The sequence below is a fragment of the Triturus cristatus genome, chromosome 1_2, assembly GCF_964204655.1.
Source record: "Triturus cristatus chromosome 1_2, aTriCri1.1, whole genome shotgun sequence".
NCBI lineage: Eukaryota > Metazoa > Chordata > Amphibia > Caudata > Salamandridae > Triturus > Triturus cristatus.
Genome location: NC_140580.1, coordinates 352,478,499 through 352,505,608, shown reverse-complemented (window position 1 = coordinate 352,505,608; position 27,110 = coordinate 352,478,499). Strand labels below are relative to the sequence as shown.

The following is a 27,110-nucleotide window of genomic DNA, read 5'->3' as shown; positions in this document are numbered from 1 at the left end:
CCCTTCCATTAGCAAATGACTTCCCAACTTAAGGTCCATAACCCCACACTGTTTTGTCTATTAATATAATGGACAGTGGTGGTGTTGACTGAAAAAAATCAGAATGTTTCACCCAGAGTCATTTTAAGGCGGGGGCAAAGTGGGCTCTGGTCAAGGGCCCATACCTTTAAGGCCCCCCCACCTGATAGAGCCAGGTCTGTTCTGCACGTCTTGCCTTGATGACCTTGAATAATTCTTAAATGGATTATTTTAAATACTGTTCCCTTTAATTTATTTTTAATGTAGTTGATGTGTGAGAGTCTACAACAGCCATTTGAAGAGAAATGGTTTTATGTATCATGTAATATTCATAAAAAACGTTTCTTTTAGACCAAAACAGGAATTTACATATGAGAAATGAGAGGGTATCACGGAGATGTTGCAGTAGTATTAGTGCGCTCCTGCTGTGTTACAATATTGAAAACACACATCACTATCCCTGAATATTAGGTGTAAACACATTTAGAATTTGGGTGAGTGTGCCTGTGCACTGCCAGTGACCTGGGCAAAGAGGGCATGAAAGACCTGAAATTGGATAATAAATTCAAAGCTGTTCATTCCTAATCTATTTTCCTAAGAAGGAGGATCTTGAAATGGAGGGAGCTTGCAGTTGTTGGTTCCTTAGGTTCCCAGGATTACAGGGAATTCTTACTACAAGAAGCGCCTAGCTGCTCCGAGTTCCCTATTCCCCAGACCACTGGGAGAACCCAAAATGATGGGACCAAAGCATGCATTAAATTATAAATATGTTGTCCTGATGGTGGAATTCGCAATAAATATGAAACCCAAAACCTTGCCAATGGAGTAGATGAGATATTGCAATTAACATAATTTTGATATAGTCAGATATTATTGCTAAATAAATAAATATTATAGATTTATAGCCTGTCATAGTGCACTATACTGGCCATTAAAGGCTAGGTCCAGTGTTCTAGGTCTAAGTTTGCGAGCCAATAACAAGGGAGCAGGACTTTAACTGCCAGTATAGACCACTATGGAGGGCTATAAAAAAGCCTAGAAAAAAATCAGCCCCTTGAATGGGGATGTCCTCATAAAAAAATCCTCTCTGGAGGCACATGGGACTTCAAACCCCCCAGAGACTATGAACCTTTTGAGCCTTTCACAGCTCTGGTGTGTATGCAGTTCCTGCTACACGCACGACCACCGCAGTAACAGTCAAACATGGACAGCAGGAGCAGTGAAAGTGGGCAGCATTCAGCCCAATATTTCTTGGGCTCTTTCAAACTACTTTTCTCCCTTTGCAGAGGTGAGGGAGACACAGGAGCCAAAGGGATATTCCAACTTCCTTTCCTCCTTCAGCAGCTCCAGTGATACTGTTAAGCCTTGCTGTGTGCATCCACCCACACTCTCTGCCTCCTTCTCTATCCCGTATGTGATCCACACATTCTATATAGATGCACGAGACAGAGAAGAACAAAGAGGCTGTAAATCAAGGCATCACAATGTTGTCTGGAGTGTGCCTATACCAGTGCCATCTTAATGCATGCACGAAACAAAAGTATAAGGGTTGTTTTGCTAAAATTGCCTTATCAATTAATACAGATAATATTAGTATATTTGTAGATGTTCCAAGACCTTTAATGAAGCCTGTTTGGTTCGGGGGCAGTGTCTGCTCCTCCTTTGCCCAATCTGTTAAAATCGATAATAGAATCCCAGCAAACAGTTTTGCATCCGTATCTTGAAGGGTAATTAGACGATAGTTTTCCGGCAATTGCCAATTCCCTTTCTTAAAGATAGGTGTTATTAGTGAGCCTCTCCACGATTTCGGGATTAATCCACTCTGAACCACTTCATTAAAAACATCAGTTAGGTAGACAGACCAAAAATCTGGTGCTTCCTTGTACAGTGCAAACGGAATACCATTGGGACCGGGGGCCCCATCCTTCTGTTTCTTTATCAGCTTGGCCACTTGAAATTTGGTCATATAAATTTCACAATCGCATTCCAGGTCAGTTTTTTTCTTCTTTTCCTGTTTGTTACATTGAATTTTTGATGAAGTTTCTGGGTTTAGATGTTTTATGAGAAACATAACCCATTCATCTTCGGATAAGGCAGATCCTACAACAGATTTATTTGGTCAATCTAGACCATTAATCAATCTCCAGAACTCCCTTGAATTTGTTAGGGTACTTGCGTGAAAGAATTTTGTCCACAGTTCTTGTCTGGCTTTATTGTTTTTTGTTCCAAATTAGTTCCTCAGGTTGTAATTAGTATTTTTTAATAGTACCCGTATTGCCTCTTTAAGCGGAAACTTGATTAACTGTTTCCGAAGTCTATTGCGCGTGCGTCTAATTTTTCTCACAGTATACGGGAGATAGATGTTAGATTCTCTTGTTTCAGTCTGGGTCGCTTGTTTTCTTTGTACACATGATGTGTTTTCATTATAACTCACTATTTTCTGTGTGAATTTTTCCCATTGCTCAATTACTGTTCTCATCGTTGTTTCTTTAAAACAGTCTTTAACTAGACTTTGCGCTTTTTCGTTAATGTCATCCGCATTATTTGGTTTCCATATAAGTTTCCTATAATTGATGGTACAAGTCTGACCATGCATTATCAAATACTTTTGAGTTTTTGTACAGGACAGTTTTATCTCAATAATTTGTTGGCTATGGTCGCTATCCGGTACTTTATTCAAGCGGTAGGAAATCACTTTGTTGAAGGTACACAATTATGTCATTGTATAATCAATGCGTGAATTACCATTAGATGAATGAAATGAGCAAGCAGGTGGACTGTCCGTTGGGAATCTTCCGTTTAATATTCTTAGTCCCAGCGCTTCCATGTCCATTAAAAAATTCCTCCCGATTCTGTTTTGTTTGTTAGTTGTTCTAGGTTCCATTGTTGGTTCAGGGATTTCCCATTGGTTTTGGGACTGAACAAAGTCATCCCGTAGGAAAGGTATTAACAAGTTCATATTGAAATCACCTGTTACGATATAATCAGCCAAGGGCTCTTCCAGGATTTGCTCCACAAGTAAATTATTAAGAGCAACACACATTTCTTTCCTGAAGGTCTGTTTAGGCGGTATATATAGGTTGATTAGAATTAGGGTTTTTTGTATCCTACTTTTGCTAGATATATATCGTAGCTTTACCGCAAGAAGATTAGAATTATTCGTCAGTAATCACTCATGTTTTGCTTTTAAATCAATCAGTACGAATATTGTTAGGCCCCCACAAGGACGACCACATTTTTGGTATTTGATTGCAGGTTCAAAATATCCTTTATACTGTTTTAACATAAATTGGTCCATTGCCCATGTTTCTTGCAATAGTACTACATGATTAGAATTTGATAATGTTTGTATTTCGGCATCTATTAGTTTTTTACAAATCCCGTTTATGTTCCATGAGCAGATTCTTATTATAGGAGTATCCATATTCTGTTCTTGTAATATTGCCTGTGATGAGATTTGTCAATGTTCTTTATTACCATGTAAGGCTGTCACGATCCATTTTTCATTTACTCCATTTCTGTTTTCTCCTTTTATTATACTAGACAACTTTTTATCTTCAAGACTTGTTTTGCCAAGGGGGTTTTTTAATATGGAAAAGACAGAGTCAGTTTTTTCAGACTGTTATTTTTTTATCGGGCTTCCTTTTTTTTAAAGAAAGGTGTTGGATAGACCTTTGGAACCGGTTGGCTGATTAGTATCCCCCAATTCTGAAAGATCCCATGCTCTTTCAAGATTAAGTCCACTGTAGACACAGTGACCACTGTTAACAATGTTAGTGGGTATCTTCCTTCAGGATTAGGTAAAAAACCTACACATTCAATATCTTCAGATGTTACCTTTTCTAGTGTTGTTATTGTTTTCATTAGCCGAAGGATATTTCCTCTATTTAAAATATCATGTGTTCCCCTCGATTCGTAGAGTGGTGTAAAGATAATCTGAGCTGACTTTTTTGGGAGCCCTATTTCACTTTTTTTGTCCTGACTTCTTCCATATTCCTCATATGTAATCTGCCTGTTCTGGCCACTTCTTTCAATCACTAGATTATCTCGTGCTTTTTTGTACGTCGTTTCCTCTATCATTTCCTTTACTTTCCAAGAATTAATTGTTGTTCTTTCAGCCCACAATTAGTTCTTAGCCGGATTATCTTTTTGTTGGTTCGTATTCCTAACTGGGCTTGGTGCAGTATTTTGGTCTTGATATATTAACTTCTGGACCGATGGACCTATATAATTTTGCTCATCATTCTGATTATGCATTGTAGGTCTAGGTTCGAGTATATTTCGGGGCCTCATGTCTTGGGTCATATTTTTGTTTGTTCACTTCGAATATCACAAGAAGTGAACTCATTTATTACACAACCATTTCCATTGATTTTGTGTTGTACTTCTTTTTCATGGGCCCTATTTACTTCGGATTCAGGGGCACAAAGCATTTGGTTGGAACTTTCAACTGGTATACTTATATTTGCCCTGGCGAGATTTTGTTCGCCACAAGATTTCGCAGACTTAGCAAAAATATCATAATTTTTTTCTTTTCCGTCAATTGTTTTTGTAAATTTTGTAGATTTCATCCCACTCATATTACCGTCTTAGTTTCCTATAGATTGTTTCCTTAGTTTTCCTCCTACTTCAATTGTGTTAGACAAAGGATCCAATTTAGTATCTGTTATTGCTTTTCTTTCCTTTTTTGAATCCCATTTAATATCTATTTGTGGCGTACTTTCCCTTTTCGCCTTATTTCTTGCTTTACGTAGCTTTTTCTCTTTCTTTTTGTTGTTTCGAAGGCTATTGAGTCCTCATCATTTTCTCCTTCTTCATTCAGCTCGTGTGATGAGTCCAACAATATTTCGTTACCTTTTGTCTTGTTTATGTCTTGATTTATACTATGTATTATTGCCATGCTTAATTTAGTAAGGTCCTCGGGATCTGTTTTTACATTCGGTTGCTCCTGTTTTTCTGCTAGAGCAAATACCCTTTTATCAGAATGGCACCCGTCCTCCTTACGATAATCCTTTTTTTTGCAGACAATATCTTTGACATACTCTAAGATTGTATTCACAACATCTGGAATAGTTACCAATTTGTTAATTATGGGAGCACATGTACACTCGATATAACTTGACGCTGCTTCCCTTTGGGCTTTAATTATGAGATTATTCAATTCGGCCAGTTTATTCTCAATCCCAGCAACTGCATTTGCCATAACTCCTAGTATGTCAATTTGAGTGTCCATTTTGTTAGATTGTACTGATAGTGCTTCAAGGGTTAATACTGATGTTTGACAGAATATATCCCATACGGATCCTACATCTTGTTTGTCTTGATTTTTAGTTTGTTTGTCCAGGCTTGTTTCCTTAGAGCACGATAAGATATTAATGTCATCATGTCCACTTTCTTTATCTGCAAATGCTAATGCATTTTTTGGCGTTGGCACACTAGTATTATTAGTGATATATTCATTTGTAAGTACAAGTTGATCATTGCTTCCTAGAGTTTTATTTATAATAACAGATGTTTTTAATTGAGTCAAAGCGGCCTGTTCTTGTTGTTCACGGTTTTCATAACTCTGTTCCATGATATTTTCTCCACCAGCATTTATTTGCACAGGTGGCCCATATATGGAGTTAATTATACCAGTAGAGCCTTTTTCTTGGTTTCCTGATATATGGTAAAAAAAAATCTTTTCATTGTCATTTCGGTTTAGAGCTTTAGTGGTCAGCGCAAGTTCGTTGATTAAGTCCTCATTTTTTTTCCTAATGTCAACTTTAACTTCTAGTGACAACGGAACTCCTCCAATATGTTCATTCTTGGTGTTATCGATTTGTTTACATTCCTTTCTCATTACTTCCATCCTATTTTTATCCGACACTCTACTTCCCGTTTCTGGAGAGAATATTTGATACAAGGGATGTACTAGATGTAATAAGTCCACATCCTCCGTTTGCTCTTTTCTTTGTCCTTCAAGATCTTTAGCTTGCTGATCATTAACCTGATCCGAAACCCAATTTACATCAACTACATCAAGAAAAACTACATTCTCTTTCGACTTTTTCGTTGGCTTGATTGGGGTCTGTGAACTTTTTGATTCAGGTTCTGATTGCATTGACATGAGTGCGGTTGTTGGATCTCTCATAAAGTCACATTTCTGTGGGATTTTAGTAGATTTTTCAAACATCCTAGCTATTGGTGAGATTAGCATCTGATTCGCCCCCTTAATTTGAGCTTTAGCCTTTTTTAGCACTTTTGGTGCTTGATTTGCTCTGAGTCTCCGCTAGATATTCTGGATGTCCTATAACACTCCCAACGGGAGCACTCTCACATCCCCGCAAAACCCGCAATCACAATTGAACTCAGTACACGGTCTTTTGCTCTGGGTCATCAACAACTCCTGTAGGGCTCGGTGTCAGGACTACTTATTGCTTTCTCAGCATCAGCAATTTTTAGCGTGTCAGCGTGACCACAGGTCTCCCACTCCTGCTTTCACCCTGTTTGCGCTTTTCCTAGCTTTTCCTAGCGCTCCCTTTTCCCACACGCTTGCATGCCTGTTAATGTCCCCCTCCTGTAATCTTCAGGGGTCTTCAGAGGAGTAGCCGCAAACCTTGCAGCCTCGCTGCACCAGGCAAGGATTTTTTTTATTTTTTTGGGAAGCAGCCAGTGGACAAGTGCCTTCCGTCCACAGATGCCTTCCGTCCACAGATGCACACCAGCGTCTCCTTAAACCTCTTTTACACGCTTGTACATGCTTGTACACGCTAGCTGGCCGTCAACTTCACGCTACCTCGCTTTAGATCATCTTGCGGCGCTCACCAGGTTACTCCCATTGCTCACCTCTGCACGGGACATGAGGGTGTCCTCACCGGTGTGTACTGGTGTGTAAAAGGTCGGGCATGCACGGTCTAGGGCGCTGGAAAGACACACCGCAAGCCTCACACCCTGCTGCTCGCCTCAGCTCCTCAGCAGCACTCCTTCAGCCGTTCAGCCCTTCGACCTTTCACCCTCTGGCTGCTCTCAGGCTTGGAGCTCCTGGCTCAGGGGGCTCCGGGGGCTCATACAATCAAGGCCCAGGGTTCAGCGCTCGGGGATCGGAGCTCGAAGCTCCGAAGGCTCACACTACCCCGCTCCACTCAGCTCTCCGGACCACTCTGCACAGCACTGTCTCGGCCCCCACTCCTTCCGTGCTAGAGAGGGGGGCCGGAGACAAGAACAGCCGCAGGCAAAAAACAGAGGGCAAAAAGCAGAGGGCAAAGACCGCCAGGGACCGAGGTCTAGTGCAGCCGGCGTCCTCCTCACGTCCTCCTCGCGCCCTTCTCGCTTCGGCTTAGTGGCTCAGCGTGAAAACTCGGCCTGGATCAGCGACTGGATTCACGTGATTAGCAACAAGGAATAGATTCGTACAGGCGGACAAGCAATACGTTAGTAGATCAGGCCTCGAAAGTTGCCAAACCAAGCATTTGACATTTTTTGTTGCAGTTTGGCACGGGGTTTGCATGTTATGTAGAGCATTAAAACTCACGTCACAGATAGGATCTTGGTTGTAGCTTTAAATAAAAAGCATCGACATCAGTGCTTAATTTGTGCCAGTGTTTGCCGGTGCAAGATACCGGCACCTTTTTCTAAACACCGACACATATCTATCCTCCATACGGTGGCACTGTCTGCCTATTTTTTTAGCAGAATTTCTCAATGGTGGTGTGATATGCTTTTTAAAAACTAGTACGTGGGTATGGCTGCCACACTCACTAGCATTTGGTAGCAGTGGTTGGAGCTGAGATGGCTCTAGGTGCATTGAACTCGCAGAAAAATACTTTGATCCCTGGCACTTCATTTTTTATGAATTAAGCACTGCTCGACATCCTGATATCCACTATACTTATGATGTCTTACAATTAATGGTAAAACATATTGATTAAAATAAATTACTTTTATGTAGTTATATTCAGTTTACTGCAGCCCAATCTCTCAGTAGAGGCTGAGGAAAGAGGAAAAGATATAGTGTAAAGATCCGTTAATCACAGAAATGATGCTTTTTACACACTGTATAGGATTTTTTCTATTCACTTACGTAATGTGATTTTTAAAAACATTGAAATGGCTGTGCATACAATAGGGCATTTGACTGGATAAAGTTGGATAATCAATTTATTTCATTCGGTTGTCTAATTTTGTATTTGTGTTTGAAAAGCACACCTAGTTTTATTTGCTACATGACTGTTATTTGACAATAAAAATACCATGCTACGATTTACGAACCCACGCCACGAATAATATATCTTAATCAATTTTAATATTTTTATAAAATGAAATCGATTACAAGTAGTGAAACACAAACAAAGAATGATGGGGGGGGGGGGGGGGGGAGACTCCCGGCATTGTGTTCACAAATGTAGCAAAATCAGTTGATGCGTTAGAAGTTTCTGCTAGTAGAAATAAATTAGAGTTAGGGAAGGGGCGACAATGCTACAGATCTAATATTACTTTTAGATTTCTGTGAATGAGAATCCTCCGACTATGACGTATTTACAAAGAGCGCTATGCAAGACAAAATGGCGTCGGTGTACATATTATGAAAATAAAAGGTACTAAGCACAATGGAACCAAGTGATGCATATTAAATCGTTCTTTTTCACACATACTCTCTGCTAGTCGAAGGCTGTGACTGTCTGTAGTACTGTTGTCCTCTTCTCTCTTCATTGGGACAGGAGCAGCAAAGGAATGATCCTCCCAGCATGGTGAGGCTGGCAGAGGCCCACCCCACAAACAAAGCTGACCCAAATTCGTACCTACAGTACAACAAAAAGCAACATTAGTTACTCCAATAGTAAATCTAACAAACCACTTTCTCTAACGACATTCCTTTCAAAATCATACTTTTTTTTCATACTAAATATTTCTTCTGCTTGGATTCTGATATTACTTTTTAAAACGTACTCTTTACATGACTACTTTGTAAAGCAAATGTACTGTTTTCTGTAAGTCAACAAGTCGAGAATCAAATTCATAGCTGCGAGCCAGCTGTTCATCAGAGTTCCAACTTCTAATATTATATGGCCTTCCCTCTTTGTTAGGGAAGGCCATGCATTATTAAAGAAAGAATAATAAGAGTTTATCCGTATTTCCTTATATCTTTTCCTTTGAGAAATGACTATGACATTAATCTGAATACATGTTGTAGTTCCCACTAGCCTAGCCACACTTTACCTGCTTATATCTGCCTTAATTTCCAATTTGTATACTTCTGTCTACGTCCCCCTGCTGTGGCCGCTGCAAGGCTTACATAAGTATTTGATCAAAGTAGCGACTGTATCCTATCGGTACCTCAAAATGTGAACAGGTGTAACATACTAAAAACATGTCTGTGTTATGGAAATATGGGAAAGATAAATATACAGAGATTTGACTAAAACCTCCCCAAATACATGTTCCCACGCAACTCCTGACATACTGTTTCCTTAATGCACTTTCAACCGGACACAACACAGACAATACCCTCTCTGCATCGCAGCTCATGTATGAGTTGCTTCTGCAACAAAGAATGTCTTTGTCGTGCCCCAAGCTACTTCTTGGAGCTATGTATGCGCTTCATCAAATAAATACATTTAAAAAAAATGGAATTCAAGAGCGAGCCCGTGTTCATGCAGAATTGCTTTCAGTGTGACAACCATGTCCAAGACACATAAAAGAGCAACTTCATAGGAAGCCCTTTATCACGAGAGAAAATAGGATGCTGTTTCTCTAGTACACTTCCACATTTCCAGTCTCACCACAAACTGGTCTCGTAAGCCCATGAAATTAAAATTGTGAAATATCTCTTGGAGACTAGAGGTCAGGTAAGCCACTTCCTCGATGCAAATCTCCCCCAATTTAGTCTATGTTAAGCTTCTTCACGCATTTCATAGTACCTCAATAAATACTATGGGGCAGATTTACAAGCCCCTTGCGCCACTTTTGCGTCACTTTTCCCATGTTAAAAGTGACGCAAAAGTGGCGCAAGGGGCTTGTAAATCTGCCCCTATATCCTTAGTAGCGCATATCTCAGATGTTTGAGATGTTGATACTTACAGTAGGGTTACCATCATTGAAAGGTAAGGTAAGGCCTCCGGTCCCGCACTCCCACTGGCGCTTGCTGTTATTCCATCCCGAAGGTTAAGCAAAAAGATTACAGGAGAAGATAGTGCCCTAGTTAGGCCTCGGCTCGAAGGCTGCGCTCGCGCAGTCTCGCTCTGAGATTTAATGTTAGGAGTGGGGCTTTAACCCGCCCCTTTTTTTTACCTCTTCTCCATTGGCTGGCCTCTGAAATACTGGTCAGCCATTGGAGAAGAGCATTGTCTCTCCAAACAAGCCCCATCTTTTTCGGATTCGGGGGCGTGTTTTTTACTTTCTTTCTCGCCTCTGGAATGTAAACATTCCAGCCAATGGCAAGAGGAGAGAATGAAAAACACGCCCCCGAATCCGAAAACGCCGCTGTGTTTCTCCGAGGCATTTCTGCTTGACCTCGGAGAAAGGCGGTGGTGTTAATGGCGTCCTCTTCCCCTGCTCTCGGCTCCCGTGTTCAGCACATATCTTGTTAAGGATTGACATACCAATATCATCCTATTTCCTGAATCCGGGCAAGTGCCCTACAACTTTTAGTTGCCTGCCTACATACAGTGGGATTTTAGGAGTCAACCTGTTATCCTGTTTTGCTGAAGTTTGTTCCACAGCGTGGTTACTATTTTGGTGGCTGGATCGGTGTGTGGTGGCGGCTTGCTCTTAGAGTGCATGCGCCTTTCCTTGTGGTCCAGGTGTGTGGTGATCTGTTGTGAATGGCGGTTCCTTGCTTTGTGTGTATGCCGAGTCATTCACTATATGAAGCGATGCTGCCTCATATGAGGCAGCGCAGTGCCCCTTCATAAGTTGATGTCTGGAGTGTCCTCAGTGCGGTTTGTGTGGTTCCCCCGCCCATATTATTGAACTGGTGATCTGAACTGTTCCCCTGAGGAGTCTTTGTGGGAGTGTGGCATGGGGTATTTTGTAATATATGTATGAGAGGTTACCGTTGGCGGGGACTGGAGCTCTGCAGGAAGCCCAGACATCGGATTTATGGCAGGGATTGGGGTCGGGCACGGCTGGAGGCATTCGCCAGCAGTGGTTCCCATGAATCTCATTCCTGACGGTCTGCGCTGCTGTACAAAGGTGAAAGGTCAGCAGACCACTGAGGATATGCAACAGAGCGAACAACCGTGACGTGTCTGTACTGCAGTCATAAGAATCCCCTGCGAGAATGGCAGCCCGCTGTTGGTTGGACTGTGGGACTTATCGGCTTATTTTAGAATTGACAAAACCAGAGGAAGCAGCCAGGTTTGTTTTTTATGTCAAGACGCAGCGATCAAAGAACCTACAGTGAAAGAGATAATAATGGCTTGTAAGCAGACATTGCTTCTCCAGTTTAATTTGAAGAAAATGTTGAACAATTAGTATTTTTGGAGGCTGAGGGCTGCACGCTTTGTAAATCTTGGCATTTAAGCGACGACAATAGAAAAATGTACTGTTTGCGAGAGTCTCATGAATTAATGGCACCCAAGTACTGAAAAGAAATTAATATCACCACTGCACTTAAATACTGCAAGGACTACTGTTGAACTTTTAAATGATTTTATAGTTCCGAAAATTACGGGTTTGCAAGCAGTGAATATAAACACATAACGATGTATTTCACTCGAAGGGGGTAGTATTTTCTCTAATTTTATGTGCTTGCAAGCACGTGGGGATTATTTAAACTGTGATAAAACAAGGCTTTTTTGAGTTGACAAAGGCTGCATGTACAGCCGAAACGCGTTCCTGTGAAGGAGTGCTGAATAAATGAAATTCCCAAAAGGAATCGAGTACGGGCCTTCTCTTTATTAAGAGGATATGCTGTATATATATTAGGCCTGGGCGAAAATTTCGTTCCGTTCGCGGAAATTGCGATAATTTGACATTTTCGCGTTCCGCGGAGAGCGCGAAAATGTCAAAAATTCCGGTTTCCGCAGCTTGGCGATAATTTGTTTCTTGCTCGCGCTGTAAAATAATACATTCTCGCGCGCGCGCGATCGCCTTACCTGAATCCCTGCGTTCGCCGACAAGTTTTCTTGATCCGGTCGCGTTCTCCATGAGATGTTGTATTGTTTTTAGCCATTTGCGCTGTCTCGCGACAGTTCGCGCCCGCAGTGACGTCATGCGTCGCGCGATCACGTCTTTCTTCTCGCGATCATGCACCGCGAGCCAACTCAAAACAAGATGGCCGCGCCCGCAAGCAACCACATGGGTAAGTTGGCGACCCGCAACCATGCAGAAAATCTCGCGAACATGCCGGAAAAAAACTTCCGCATCTTCGCGATATTTCCGCTTGTTTGCGATAATTTTAAACATTTTCGCGATAATTTGCGAAAGTTAATTTCGCAAATTCCGCCCACCCCTAATATATATATGGACCTTTGAGATTTGAGATTTGAAATTTGAAATTTAAAATTTAAAATCTGTGTGTGTAATCTCTACTAAATTGTACATTTGCACTAGTAATGGCAGCTATTCAACAACGAGTAGGGTTAACATGGTTACCCTAAATCCAATGTATTATATTTTAGAAACATAGGGAAACTATTTTAATGTTTTTATAATGTATTTAAACATATATTGGTTTTAACCTAAAGTTTCTCTTACTACATTGTGACGAATATGGTATGTTTTCTATGTTCATGGTTGTAAATACGAGGTGTTTTATTTGCACTTGTCACTTTAAAAACACAAAAAAATGGAACAAACTATTTAAGCCTATTGAGCACTGCATAGCGCGTCATGTGATCAAGATCCCTAGAGGATCGAAACGCGTCAGGCGAGTGCGAGGGAGCAAAGGAGAACAATAAACTGATTTTCGCACAAAATTGTGGTCCGTCCTCCATTGGTGTTTATGGCCAGAAGCTGCAGCGGCGTATGGAGTTTAATGCATATATATATATATATTCACTTAAAAAACCATAGGTTTCACACATGTTATAGTTAGGTGGATATTTCACTCGTAAAAAAACAATGAAATTCCCCCGTTATAGTTAGTTCAGATAACTATAACTCGCGCGCCCGAAATCCACTGCTGATGACGTCACATATTACATCACTCATGACATGGTCAGTGGCATCACTCATGACATCACTGATGACATCATCCTTGTGATAGAGTGGCGGCCGCGTGAGTTATAGTTATCTTAACTAACTATAACGGGGGAATTTCATTGTTTTTTTACGAGTGAAATATCCACCTAACTATAACATGTGTGAAACCTATGGTTTTTTAAGTGAATTTGCAAGGTTTTTTAAATGCTAATTCCTAACTATAACGTGTGTGAAACCTATGGTTTTTTCAGTGAATTTGTACGTTTTTTTAAATGCTAAGTTATGTATGTATTATTATTTTTTTTATATATTTATTTTACAATAAACTACATATTTTTTTTTGTTTGGTTTTTCACCGTGCGCGCATGGTGTGCGCACCCCGCGATTTAAAAAAAAAAAAAAAAAATGTTTTTTTCAGCCTTCGGGGTCCTTCAGGGACCCCCTGACAAAGGCTAGGGGGTCAGGAACTCTCTACCCTGCCCCCTTTTCACGTTCGCCACCTTCCTTTTTCACTCTCGCACTGAAAACAAACAAAATGGCGGCCGACACTTCCTGATTTCGACCGATTCGAACGTTGACTAACATGTAACCACCAATCAGAATTACGCTCGCGCACGTTAGGGTGCTCGCACGGTGCGCGGCTATAGATATGTATGTGCTTTTAACTGCAATTTTCTCAGGAACTACTGAACAGATTGACTCCATATATGCAAAAGGCACATCCCTGAGCTGAGGACTACCTCTCTGCCAAATTTCAAGTAATTCTGTTCAGCCGTTCGGGCTGTACCTTGGACTAAAGGTCCCCATGGAAAATTGCATGGGGAAAACGTGTTTTGGGACCCCCCTTTTTTCTCAGCCCTCGCTTGACGAATCCCCCCGAGACTTTCAGGGTAGGAGCGGAGCGGAGCGCCCCACCTATTTTGAAAATTTCGCGAGGATTCGTCAACCGGCGCCAAAGTTATTCCAAATAGAATGTTGCGGATTTCCTATGGAAACACGGTCCTAACTATAACTATCTACTGGCGACCGCCAGTAGATAATATATATATATATCTCAGCACCACAAGAAATCACTGCATTAAATAGATTCATTCTGGCATCAGCCATATTGAGAGTCCGTGTTCCTGCTTTGTGCTCGATAACACTTGGGAAAACACACACACACACACACACACACACACGCACTCACTCACTCACTCACTCACTCACTCACTCACTCACTCACTCACTCACTCACTCACTCACTCACTTCTTTTAGCCAAATTACACCATGTGGCCCAATTTTTTATGAACAATAACAGGCATGTAGCCACTTGGCTGTCATCTGTTGAACAGTGTGCTTTTATTGAATAACATTGTGTGACTGAATGTTTTTATGACAAATAATCTCTTTTGCACAATGTATTTTTCGTTATACCACTTTGTGTGAAACCAATGTACTGGCTACTTTACCCTGCCATTCAGGCAGAATAAATCTGCAACGAATAAGATCTTTCCACACAAGCAGTTGCAAGTGGTACATGTTTGTGAATTAAGTAGACATCTTGTTAAAACGATGTGGTGTGAGGAGATAAGAGTTTGACACAGTCCTCTGAGGATTTTACAGTAAGACTTAGTGGGCTACTGCGTGTGTGTGTGTGTAGGTGGCTCTGTGGGTGGCTCTATTTGTGTGTGGGTTGCTCTATGTGAGTGGCTCTGTGGGTGGCTCTGTGTGTGTTGGTGGCTTTGTGTGTGGCTCTGTGTGTGTGCAAATGCAATAGGTCTCGCATTTGAGAGTGATTAAGCTATTGACATTGTAAATAACAATGCCGTTTCTTTAAATGTTTTAAAAACAAAAACATAAACAAAAATAATGTCATGAGCAATGCCAATAGCTCCAACTTTAACAATGCCGAGACCATTGCATTGTAAATGCTTGTTTTTATGTTCTAACTATATTTTTGTGGTGGGAGCACACACATTCCCAACCACAGTCCAAAAGAGCCAGTGGTTCCACACTCATATCTCACAAAAATATGACACCATATTTCAAATAAGCATTTCTCAATGGGCTGGTCCTACTTGGAAGCCTCCATACCTTGGTACAGCCCTCAGGGGTAAGAGGGATGGCAGAGAAACAAAAGAAAAATTATTACCCAAACCGAAACCAGTTTATTATTCTCGTCAGAGCCGCATACCTTAGGCACACTTTGACTAGAAAGCTCAAACATGTTCTACATCCCAGGCAGGGTATAGAACAGAAAATAACTATATGAGCTTATCCAATCCCTCCACTATGCCGAGCTCATAACCGACATCACTGTGCCACCTGGTCCTCCAGTTGAGTTCTGCCACTTCGTGGAGTATTTAAAGGACTAACCATTTCCTCTGCATCTGCATGTTGTATGGCCATCAAGTCAGTCACCACTGCAGCTAGGTAGCCCCAAATGGACTCAGCAGTTATTTCAATCAGGATTCCCACAACCCACAGCTGGGTACAGCTGCATAAGTTGTCAAGTAGCCATATTTACTCATCGAGCTTGTTTGTCTTAAAGGATTGGATTACCTTACATTTATTTGGAAGTCACAGCAAACCCCTCCAGCGCCCTCACTTTGTCCTCACTTATCTCCAACAGCTTGTTATGGTCTCCTGCTTCTCCTCCGCCTTATTCACAGCTGCTATCCCTGCCATAATTTATGCATCCAGATCCACATTTAGAGCATGTATAGAGGACAAGGTGGTCTTCTAACCTCCAGCTACTTGTACTTCCTCTGTGGACCATCTGATGCATCCGTTTTACCTCTCCACATGGCTCAAAGAACTATTAGCATTTTCTCTGCCCACCCTGTCAGGGTTTACCCATCTATGCGCGACAATAACCCTTGGCACCTAGGACAAACCCAGGAGAAACAGTGATTCGTGCAGTGTGCAGTAAGGCCATAAGGGCAAGTCCACCTGGTTCCATGAGTAGGGTAGGAGCCTGTCGAGTTGTCAACTACACCGTACCCTGGTTTCATTACAGTTGGAGTGGGCACCCACCAACCACTGAGGAAATGTGGTGCCTGTGGCTTACTCCTGACTTGTATGCACATTCCTCCAGTGCCATTAGAATTGGCAGCAAAATGTGTAAAGACTGGTGAGTAACGTAAGGAGAGACGCGAATAGTGAGGAGTATTCAGCAAGACAGAAGTGATAGTGTTGGGTGAGTAAGGTATAAAGGGGGTAGCTAGGTTACTTGATTACAGAGGTACAGCCTCAGAGGGGTTAGAAAAGGCATAGTTGATGGAATGCAGGGGTCTACTGTTTGAGAGGGAGATTATATAAATCAAGAGATTAAATATATTGTGTTCTGAGGTTGAGAATACCAGGATTGGGAGGACTAACTGTAGAGAGAAATGGGGATAAAGCAGACAACCGGTACATAGAAAACTGATGGAAATAGCGGCAGAGAGTGGTCTAGCAGAATCTGGTGTGGTAAGCGGCAACAGGAAAGTGGAAAGGTCTGTTTGAGTAGGTGCTAAAGTGGTGGGTAGAAAATCAGGACAGTAGAGAAGAGATGTAAGAGGAAGGATAAGGAGTGTCACCAGGGGGACAGGGTAGGTGGTGTCTCGGGGTGCTCCTTTGAAAATCTTCAAATCTCCCCAGAAATCAGGGCCGGGTCCTCGAACACTGGGCTTTCGCAGTGGCATGAGGCTCACCTGTGGTCTTCTGACATGGCTTGCCCTTGAGAGATATAGAAGAGCCACAGTCAAGTATCAGATTAGGAAGAGGGGTCATGAGGGGAAGAACTCCAGTAAGTGTAAATGATTTGGGCAGAAATAAGCAGAGCATTTTGTTATGAGCAAGGTTTAAAAAGAGAAGAATTCAGAGGAGCAAGGTGAGAGAGATGCTTCAAAGGATGAGCAAAATGTGGATAAATCAATATTTTAAGAAAGGAATATAGTATGTCACGTTCATAGGAAAAGTTACTAGATGCAATGCCTACCTGCATGGAACATTAGGGTGCTAGGATGAGTGCATAGTTCTGCATAAAATAATAAGAGGGCAGAGTTCAGAGCGCTATTCCAAGCAGTGCAATTCAGAACAACACCATTAATGGTGCCATCATTCAGAGAGCACAGTTCATATGATTATAGTTCGGATCCAGTGTGAACCCAGATGAAACTTCAGGGCACTGCTCAGGAGGGGAAATATGGCAGGAAGAATTAGAGGAGAAGAGTGCCTTAGAGTGCAGGGCAGGGGAAGCTGATTCAAAGCCTTATTTCAGAGCAGTCTTACGCCACACAGTACAACCCAGCACAGTTCGAAGCATCACAAATCACAGCAGCACTATAGACAGCATAACAAGAAAATGTGACACAAGTCAAAGGGTTATAGCTCATTTACATGGTCTACTCAGGTACAAGGTTAGGACCCAGGGTTAGCCGCTACAGGGTCTGGCTACAGCATATTGAGCTCTCCATAAATAAAGTGTGGGGGGGGGGGGGAAAGCTAGGAATCGTTCCACTCAGCCTCCCAAGAGATAACAACAAAATCAAAGGAAGTGGAAGAGCACAGTATCAAATCGAGGATCTCCCACCAGTGGAGTAGGAAGGGGGGTTGCGGGCCACCCTGGGTGTCATCTCTGAGGGGGGTGACTCAAACCAGGGGTGACAAGAAATTGTCCGCACTGGGTACCACCTGACCTTGCTACGCCACTGTCTCCAACAGAAATTCTTGTAGTACTGTCAACAGTGATGTTCCGTCAGTGGCATGTTTCCTGATGACATACTGATGACTAATATTGACATCATTGGGTCTGTCCTCCACCTGGAGGAGATGTCTCTCATGCCAGAGACTTTTTTACAGCATATTGAGTTCAGGATATTGTGGGACGCTAATATCGGGGACAGAATATTGAGGGACAAATTGTCATATAGTATACACCATAATTCCTGTACCTATCTTCATATATCTTCAAGGTACATAGATAAGGAGGTGATTGTTGAAATCACTCAAATCTCTTGACACACGGAGCCTCCCCGCCTTATGGTATAAATATCACCCTGATGAACAGTTTCTTCGCATCTTTCCACTGTAAATTCTGCTGCAGCAAATTCTGGTTTTCTAAATTTCAACTTGAAATGTACTGCTTCTTGCCAACTGTATTGCTGTAAATAATTTCCTCTAGTTGTAGTAGCTCTTTTTCTCACCCTCTAAACTATACTCCTATTCATGGCATTGATTAAGTATTTGGGTGGTCTCTGCATCACATCTTAATACCCTGAAAAATGCTCAATGCCTCCCTCATCATGGTGCCTTGTTTTTTAACTTCTAAAGGAAAATTCTGTTTTGGGAATTTCTTTTAGAAAATAAGAAAAAATGGTCGTAAGTTTGCCATGTGGCTCCATCATGTTGACAGTGCCGTCCATCAAACTTACAATGCATTGACAGGAATTGCCGTGATTGCACTTCCTACCAATGCTAGAAATGTCCACAGGCGACTCCAAGAATGAAATCAGGCCCTTGGTCTTCAAACTGCATCCCACCAGCTGCATTCCAAGCCCTAACGTCAATGTAGTGTCAGTTTTGAAGAAACTGGGAGCAACCACAGTATCAAATGCTCAGCGAATGGTGTCTTTGTCCAAGTTGGTGAGAACATCCTGAGCATGCAACGTCATGCCACTGTCATCAATTGAGCATATTCTACGTGTAGTCTTATAGGCTCAAGCAAGCATTCCATTGGTGACTTGCCCCTACAGTCTGCCTCAACGTACAACACATCCGACACCTCAGAGCCTGACAGCCCTTTAGCCTTCCATTGCAGCTGCACCACCAGGTAATACAGCTACAGGTCTGGAGCACCCAATCCACCACCTGCCACCAGTAACTGTAGGTTCTTCACTGAGCATCTATGGTGCTGCCCTCCCATATCAAGCCTGCCAGCACCCCGTTCATCTTACCAAATATGGCAATTGCAGTGGTGGTATTGCAAATAAATGAAGCGACCTTGGCAAAACAATCATCTTGGAAATTGCTATCCTACCTTATACAGATAACGGCAGCCTTCTCCAAAAATGTAGTGATCCCACTACTCCTCATAATGCTTTCTACATGTTGCCATCAATCAAATCAGTTTCCGATTTGTAGATACTTAAACGTGTGTTCCACCAGTCTCATCAGTAGCGCCATCTCCCCATGTGAGAAGGCACCAGGTGCACCCCGCAATGGGTACCGGGTCATCTTTTCTAGGTTCACTTTCAACCCAGACATCATGCCAAACATTTGCGGAACTTCCAGAGCACCATTCAATGCTTTCTCAAATATGGCAGAACACCATCCGCATAGAGTGAGATGCCGTGGAGTAAGACTCTATTTTAATGGCTATAATCTCACATGCCCCAGGATTTAAGATGTACATTACTTCTGGTGCGGATCCATGTTTCAGAGTGAAATGATTTCCAAAGTTAAACAGAACTAAATGTTTGTCATGGGAATAACACGTTTTTGGAGTTTTGGGAGAATTAATTCTGAAAGCAGGGCATGGTTGGAAATTGTGGGGCCCTTAATTGTTTATTAAGGTCACTAATCAAATCTCTGTTTTTGAAACACAGGGGTTATGCACTGTCGAAGGGGTAAATACCGAGGACAGTGGACTATTACAGACCCACCACCAATTTATTTTGGGGATTTTCCAAACTGTTTGGGATGGGACACACTAAGAACAAAACAGGCAAAACAAATCGATCTGGAATCTGAGAGCAACTTACTCACTTTGCATATTTACATGGAGGGGAGTTTGGAATGAAGTCTGTGGACCTGGAGGTGGAAGTCTCAGTAACAGTGCCAATCAGTGTTGAGGCACCTCAGCTCTTTTCTTCTTTGTTTTCTTTGGAACATTGTAAGTTGTGGTCACTACTAAGAGCTTACTTTTCCCAATCAAAATGGAATCCGCATTTCAGTGGCTGTTTCTGGTGATTTAGATTCACCGACTGTTCATTTCGCTGGGGGAATGGACTTTCAATAAGTGACAGTGGTACTGATTTTAGCCATATATTTGAGCAAACGAAATCCAAAATGCTCCACTGGATCCCTTGACTACTCCCCCCACAAACCTACTGCTGAATGAGTGCTCCTTAATTGGAGCACCTGCTCTTTCTTGAAGCAGCATTTGAATGTTTAACATACACTATAACTTTAGTGAGGTGACAGCCAGCATCCCCACTCTGAAAACTGTCCAGCACCACTGCCAATACTGCATGGTTTTCCTCACTGAATGTGAGAAGTTGGTCTGGCATATGCTGTCCACTAGTTATAATGGGCACCTTGCACCAGTCCAAACAACCCTTATTGATGAATCGGTTTAAAGAAAACCTTTATTGAAAGCTATCCTAGTAGTAGTTATGGAGAGCAGCCTTCAGGCTAAGTCTTGAAGGAGTGTAAAGAACCTTGGTTTACCAGATTATAACCTCTTGAATTACTAAATGAAAGGAGAACCACACAAGGTATACATAAAATATATGTCTTTATTTCTAAACACTCACTACTAATCTCCTTATGAGATTAGAGTCCAAGATACACAATAATACAGTTCTAAAACGACAGTAAATAGCACAATCTACAATGGGCCCTAGAGGCGGACCAAACCATATATTAAGAAAGTGGTATAAGAACCACGACTTGACTAGACACAGTGCCTAAAGCACGTAAAATCACTGGGACCCCAAGGAACCACCCAAAGTAGTGACACAGGAGACCCACGGGGGACGTGTAAAGTGTGAGAACACAGCCGCGAGCCCCGTAGTATTCTATGGTAAAGTCGCGGTTGGAATTTTAGAAGTTAAGGACACTTAGGAGAGGACTTTGAGCAAACTCCTTTAGACTTAGGTGGTTCTAGGGCCAGCACCCACAGGAGCATCGGAGTACTCGAGTTACCTCACCCAGGGAAGCCGGGTGCATAGGTGTCAAATGGTGTCGGGAATCGTCGTTGATTTCAATGGTGAAGTGCTGCAAAGTGCTGCTGCCGGGAAGGAGAAAAGTGTCCGGTGTGATCCAAGCCTGGATCGAAGATCGAAAGAACCTGAAAGCAGATGGGACAGAGTCTGGGTCCCTTGCCAGTGACCAGGGGCACGATAGACGAATGCCCACGGGTGTTTCAGGTGCGAAGAAGTGAAGCTTGACTCTGCAGCTACGAGGACCAGGAGGTGTCGACGATGACCAGGAGCTGGATTCGAGCTGTCCCATAAAGGATGTCGAGTGCTGCGGTGTCGGTGCCTGGATTGGACCCAACAAGCCTTGGCAGCAGCAATCCACACAGGAAAAGAAAAGATGCTTTGGTGCGGACCAGCAAGGCCCTGGGGACGCCCCAAGCCGTGGAGAGTCAGGGCACGTCTGGAGCAACCAGGTAAGCCCAATTAGAATTAGAGTTGCCTTCGCAGGGACCCACCAGTCGATGGACTAGGGATCACGAAGGGACCTCGAGAGAAAACACAAAGGGCCTGCTCACGGAACACTCGTGGAGTGTAGGCGGACAATCTTCAGTGCAAATGCTGCTTGGGGTCAGGGCTACAAGAAACCCAAAGCTCAGCTGCAGGAGTTGCTGGAAAGCTGATGCTTCTGCAAAGTGACACGGTGTCCAGGGATTCAGGTTGCACGGTTGCCACAAGGGATACGGGCCTCAGACTAGCTGTGGGCAGGGATCAACCTCTAAGACCACGAAAACCAACCTCCTATGTTGCAAAATTCTTTGGAGTCAGGCGGGAGCTTCAGAGATGCAAACCGGTCAGATGTGTCTTTGGTGCCTGCCTTGCAGGGAAGTAACTCCTTTACACCAAGGGAGATTCTTCAGTCATCTAGTTCAATGTAGATCATCGAGGTTCCAGGATTCAGTATCAGCATTTCGTCCAGGTGTAATCTAAAGTCCTGTTGCCAGGGGTTCCTATCTTATACCCAAGGAAGGGGTGGGACAAACTCTAGGGACCCACCTATGGGAGGGTCAGGAAAGAGGGGTGACTACACCCATTTCCTTTGTCCAGTTTTGTGCCAGAGCAGGGGCTGGTAGCCCCTGCAACCAGTTTGAGCTGGACTATGCACAGGGATACCAAATGTGCCCCCAGTGCTGACTTCAAAGCACTCTTGGAGTGCACCCACCCAGCCCCAATACACTAAAGCCTGTCTGAGAGGTGGTGACACCTCCCTGTGACAGGAAACCTATTGTCCAGGCCTCCCCTGCTGGAGTTTCATCCAGCAGCAGGAGGGCAGACTTGTGTCTCTGGCTGGCAGCATCCATTTTGTGATGCCAGGGCTCTGTTAGCTGGTACCGGGCATACTAGTGCTGTCATGTCTTTCTCTCTAGAAGGGTGGGATCATACTCCCACACTAGTTACTGGTGTGGGGGTATGATTCCAAGGTGTTTGATACCAAACACGACATGTTTCCGTGCAGCCATCCCAAAGTTAGCATTTACAGTTTGGTTATAATGCACTTAAGAGTATATGGTTTGGCTGCATCACAAACAACCCCAGAATAAAGGTTCCGAAGGCTGCAGAGGGGCTCTGCTCATGCATGGGCACCGTCTGACATATAACCCAGCACCCTGCCTTCAGGATTGATAAGGCCTGCCATAGGGGTGACTGATAGGTTTATATGTGCAGTGATATGGAGCGATATACTGAACCTATATCTCAGTAAGGGGTGCATGCACCACCTTACACAGGCTGCTGTAACAGTCCTGTTGTGTCATTTTGGAAGGCTTCCCAGGGGTGGCATAATACATGCTGCAGCCCCTGGTAGGCTTCTGGGGTACCTATGCCCTGGGTACATAGTATACCATCAATCAATCAATCAAAGACATTTATAGAGCGCACTACTTACCCGTAGGGTCTCAAGGCGCTTTGGGGGGTGGGGTGCCGTTACTGCTCGAACAGCCAGGTCTTGAGCTTCTTCCTGAAGGAGAGGTGGTCTTGGGTCAAGCGCAGGTCGGTCGGGAGGGAGTTCCAGGTCTTGGCGGCCAGGTAGGAGAAGGACCTTCCTCCTGTTGTCGCTCTTCGGATGCGGGGGACGGCGGCGAGGGCGTGGCTGGCTGATCGGAGGTGGCGTTTGGGGGCGTAGAAGTTGACTCGGTTGTTGAGGTAGCTCGGGCCTTGATCGTGAAGGGCTTTGTGTGCGTGGGTGAGGAGACGGAAGGTGATTCTTTTGTTGACGGGGAGCCAATGCAGGTCTCTCAGATGTCCGGAGATGTGGCTGTTACGTGGGATGTCGAGGATGAGTCTGGCTGAGGCGTTCTGGATCCGCTGGAGTCTCTGCTGGAGCTTGGCGGTGGTTCCGGCGTAGAGGGCGTTGCCGTAGTCCAGTCGGCTGGTGACGAGGGCCTGGGTGACCGTCTTCCTGGTCTCCGTGGGGATCCACCAGAAGATCTTCCGTAGCATGCGCAGGATGTTGAAGCACGACGAGGAGACGGCGTTGACTTGTCTGGTCATGGAGAGGGAGGAGTCCAGGATGAAGCCCAGGTTGCGTGCGTGGTCCGTCGGTTTGGGTGCGGTGCCCAGGGCGGGGGGCCACCAGGTGTCGTCCCATGCGAAGGGCGAGGAGCCCAGGATGAGGACCTCCGTCTTGTCTGAGTTCAGTTTCAGGCGGCTGGTCGTCATCCACTCGGCTACATCTTTCATCCCATCGTGCAGGTTGGCTCTGGCGGTGGCGGGGTCGTTGGTCAGGGAGAGGATCAGCTGGGTGTCGTCGGCGTAGGAGATTATGTTGAGGTTGTGTTGGCGTGCGATGGCCGCGGGGGGGCTCATGTAGACGTTGAAGAGGGTGGGGCTCAGCGAGGATCCTTGAGGGACGCCGCAGATGACTTCGGTGGCCTCTGACTTGTACGGTGGTAGGCGGACTCTCTGTGTTCTTCCATCGAGGAAGGAGACGATCCAATCCAGTGCCTTCTCCTGGATTCCGATGTTGCTGAGGCGCTGCACTAGGGTGCGGTGGCAGACCGTGTCGAAAGCCGCGGAGAGGTCTAGGAGGATGAGGGCCGCTGTTTCTCCGTTGTCCATCAGGGCTCGGATGTCGTCGGTGGCGGCGATGAGGGCGGTCTCTGTGCTGTGGTTGGCTCGGAAGCCAGACTGTGAGGGGTCGAGGGACCCATTCGTCTCGAGGAAGGCGGCCAGCTGTTTGTTGACGGTCTTCTCGATGACTTTGGCTGGAAACGGGAGGAGCGAGATGGGGCGGTAGTTCTTGAGATCGGTGGGGTCCGCTGTAGGTTTCTTGAGTAGAGCGCTGAGTTCGGCGTGCTTCCAGCTCTCAGGGAAGGTGGCGGTGTCGAAGGAGGTGTTGATAATGTCCCGCAGGTGGGGTGCGATGACAGCGTCGGCCTTGTTGAAAACATGGTGAGGGCAGGGGTCGGTCGGAGATTCGGAGTGGACGGAGTTCATCATGCGGACGGTGTCTTCGGTGCTGATCGGAGTCCAGGCGCGGAGGGTGGTGGTGGGCGGCGTTGCTGTGGTCGTGGCGTGCGTCAGTTGACAGCTGAAGCTGTTGTGTATGTCCGCGATCTTGTTGTGGAAGTAGGAGGCGAGGGAGTTGCAGAGGTCTTGCGATGGGGTGATGTCGTTGTTTCCGGCGTTGGGGTTGGAGAGCTCTTTCACGATGTTGAAGAGTTCCTTGCAGTTGTGTGCGTTGTTGTCCAGCCGGTCCTTGAATGCAGTTTTCTTGGCGGCGCGGATCAGTTGGTGGTGCTTCCGGGTGGCAATCTTGAGGGTGGTCATGTTGTCTGGTGTTGGTTCCCTTCTCCAGACTTTCTCGAGGGATCGGCAGATCTTCTTGGAGCTCTTGAGTTCGTCGGTGAACCATGGGGCTTTCTTGCTGGCGGGTCTGCTGGGCGGGGTCCTCAGAGTGGCGAGTTCGTCCGCGCAGTTGCTGATCCACTTCGTGAGGTTGTCGGCGGCCTGGCTGGGGTTCGCTGAGCTGGTAGGCGGGTGCTGGCTCAGGGAAGCGGCGAGCTGGTCGGCTGTGATCTTGTTCCAGCTTCTACGAGCAACCTGTCGTTGGTGGTGGTGGATCGTCGTTCTTTTGAAGGTGAAGTGGACGCAGCTGTGGTCCGTCCAGTGGAGTCCAGTGGCGTGGCTGAAGGCGATGTCTTTGCTGGATGAGAAGATGGCGTCGAGTGTGTGTCCGGCGAGGTGGGTGGGGGTGGACACCAGTTGCTTGAGTCCGAGGTTGGCGAGGTTGTCGAGCAGGGTGGTGGTGTTGCGGTCGTTGTTGTTCTCCAGGTGTATACTCTGGACTTATAAGGGTACCCCAGAATACCATCTGGAGTGTTCCTAAAGCACTTGTAATCAATTTAAGGGAGAAAGCAGATAAGCTGGGGTCCTGAATAGCAGGATCCCAGCCAGACTAAGTTGAAAACCAGCAAAACACCAGGAAAAAAGTGGGGGCAACCATGCAGTCAGATTCCACCTTCCTACATAACCCCCCCCCCCCCAAACGAAAAGAGATAAGGCTAACCTTGGCCAGTTGAGCCCTTATTGACTAAGTGGCCATACAAGGAAGAACCTGAACTAGCATGATTACCTCCTGTCTTATGGTCCACTAAGCAATCCCTAACCCCAAGGGTATGGGATGATCTCCACCATGGGGAATTACTACATGTGGTGTGTTTTGGCAAAGTAAGAGGCTGGGGGGGGTGTCTGAATATAGAAGTGACGCCCTAATAAAGTTGGTCTCAGCTTCCTCAGATCACTGGTCACCATGGAGGCCTTTCTTTCCATGACTGAGTTGTATCTGGCCCTAAGGGTCATCCTTTGGCTGTTTACAGCTGGGGGTTGGGTCCCTTTGGTTGGAACACTGAGGGGACATGGTAGGTTTGGAACCTTTTGGTCCCAGGTTTGCTGTTACACAACAGAGTCCATCTGGGGAAGGTCCCTACCCAGGGGTAAGGGGGATTCCTCAGGGTGTTGAGGAATTTTCACCTGGCTAGGGCTACTAGACTGGGTGCCCCTAATCTGCTGACAGAGGGTGTTCCTCTGGAAAGGGGGCCCTGTGGGGTCCACTGACCTCTCTGACCTCTTGACCTCTGCAGCCCTGGGCTGACTGAGGCAGGGTAGAGAGGGGCAGGTCACCTGCTCCAGGCTGTGTACCACCTGGAAGGGTCCCCTGCCATCTGGGGTGCTGCCAGGACAGGCCTGACTACCTCTGGGGCAGTTCCTTCACTAGGGGTAGGATCAGTTCCCTGAGGAGGCTGACCCTTACCTATAGCCTGGGGGGAGAAGATTTTATTTCATCCCTTGTGCTCTCTTGTGGAGGAGAGTGGGCCATTCTTTCAGGCTCCATCACTCCAAACCTTTCCTGGGGTAGGGCTGTGGCCATCACAGTCCCACCAACTCTCTCAGGGAGGCGTAACATTCTTAAATGGGCCTGGTATTCAACTTCAGCCCAGGCTGAAATCTCCAGATCATTGCCCAACAGGCAATCAACAGGCAAGTTTGGGGACAGTGCCACTCTCATTAGGCCAGTGACCCCTCCCCAGCTGAGATTGACTATGGCCATGGAATGATCTGTTCTGATACCATCAATGTTGGTCACCTTTTATTTGACCTCAGGTAAAAGCTGTTGAGGGGGAACTAGTTTCCCTGTCACCATGGTGGCACTAGCTCCCATGTCCCTGAATGCCAACGCCTTCTGACCATTGATTAGGGGCTCCTGTCTGTACTTGCCCAAAGTATTGGGACTCATAGTAAAAGTGGCAAATCCCATGCCACCATCACAGACTGAGTATGCCTGTGAGGGGGCCTCTCTAAATTAGGGCCCACCTCTGTTCCCCATGAGAATGCACCTAACTTTTTGGGTGCACAACCATCACCTGGGGGATTACTACTGGTAGTACCAGGAGGAATGGTAGTATTGGTAGGAGGAACATTTTCTTTATTGCCAACCCTAGGGCAACTGGGATAAATTTTCCAGTGGCCAGGCGTAATGCACACATGGCAAAAGGGTTTCTTTTCAGCGGAGGAAGGAATTT

General features: G+C 44.9%; 1 protein-coding gene across 4 annotated transcripts in view; it reads right to left on the bottom strand.

Annotated features, from left to right (window-relative positions):
- CLDN19 (claudin 19) overlaps positions 1-27,110 on the bottom strand; it is a 159,241-nt gene that overhangs the window by 5,168 nt on the left and 126,963 nt on the right. Inside the window, exon 1 of one of the 4 annotated variants that reach the window (XR_014961322.1) lies at positions 1,636-6,839. The exons of 1 other annotated variant lie outside the window; for it this stretch is intronic. Coding sequence is in view for 2 of the 3 variants with exons in the window: in XM_085604177.1 (XP_085460303.1) it covers positions 8,642-8,798 (157 nt within the window). In the remaining variant the exon portion in view is untranslated. Of the gene's footprint in view, positions 1-1,635; positions 6,840-8,641; positions 8,799-27,110 lie in introns of those variants that run through there. 2 more of the 4 variants (XM_085604174.1, XM_085604177.1) reach the window with 2 other exon arrangements.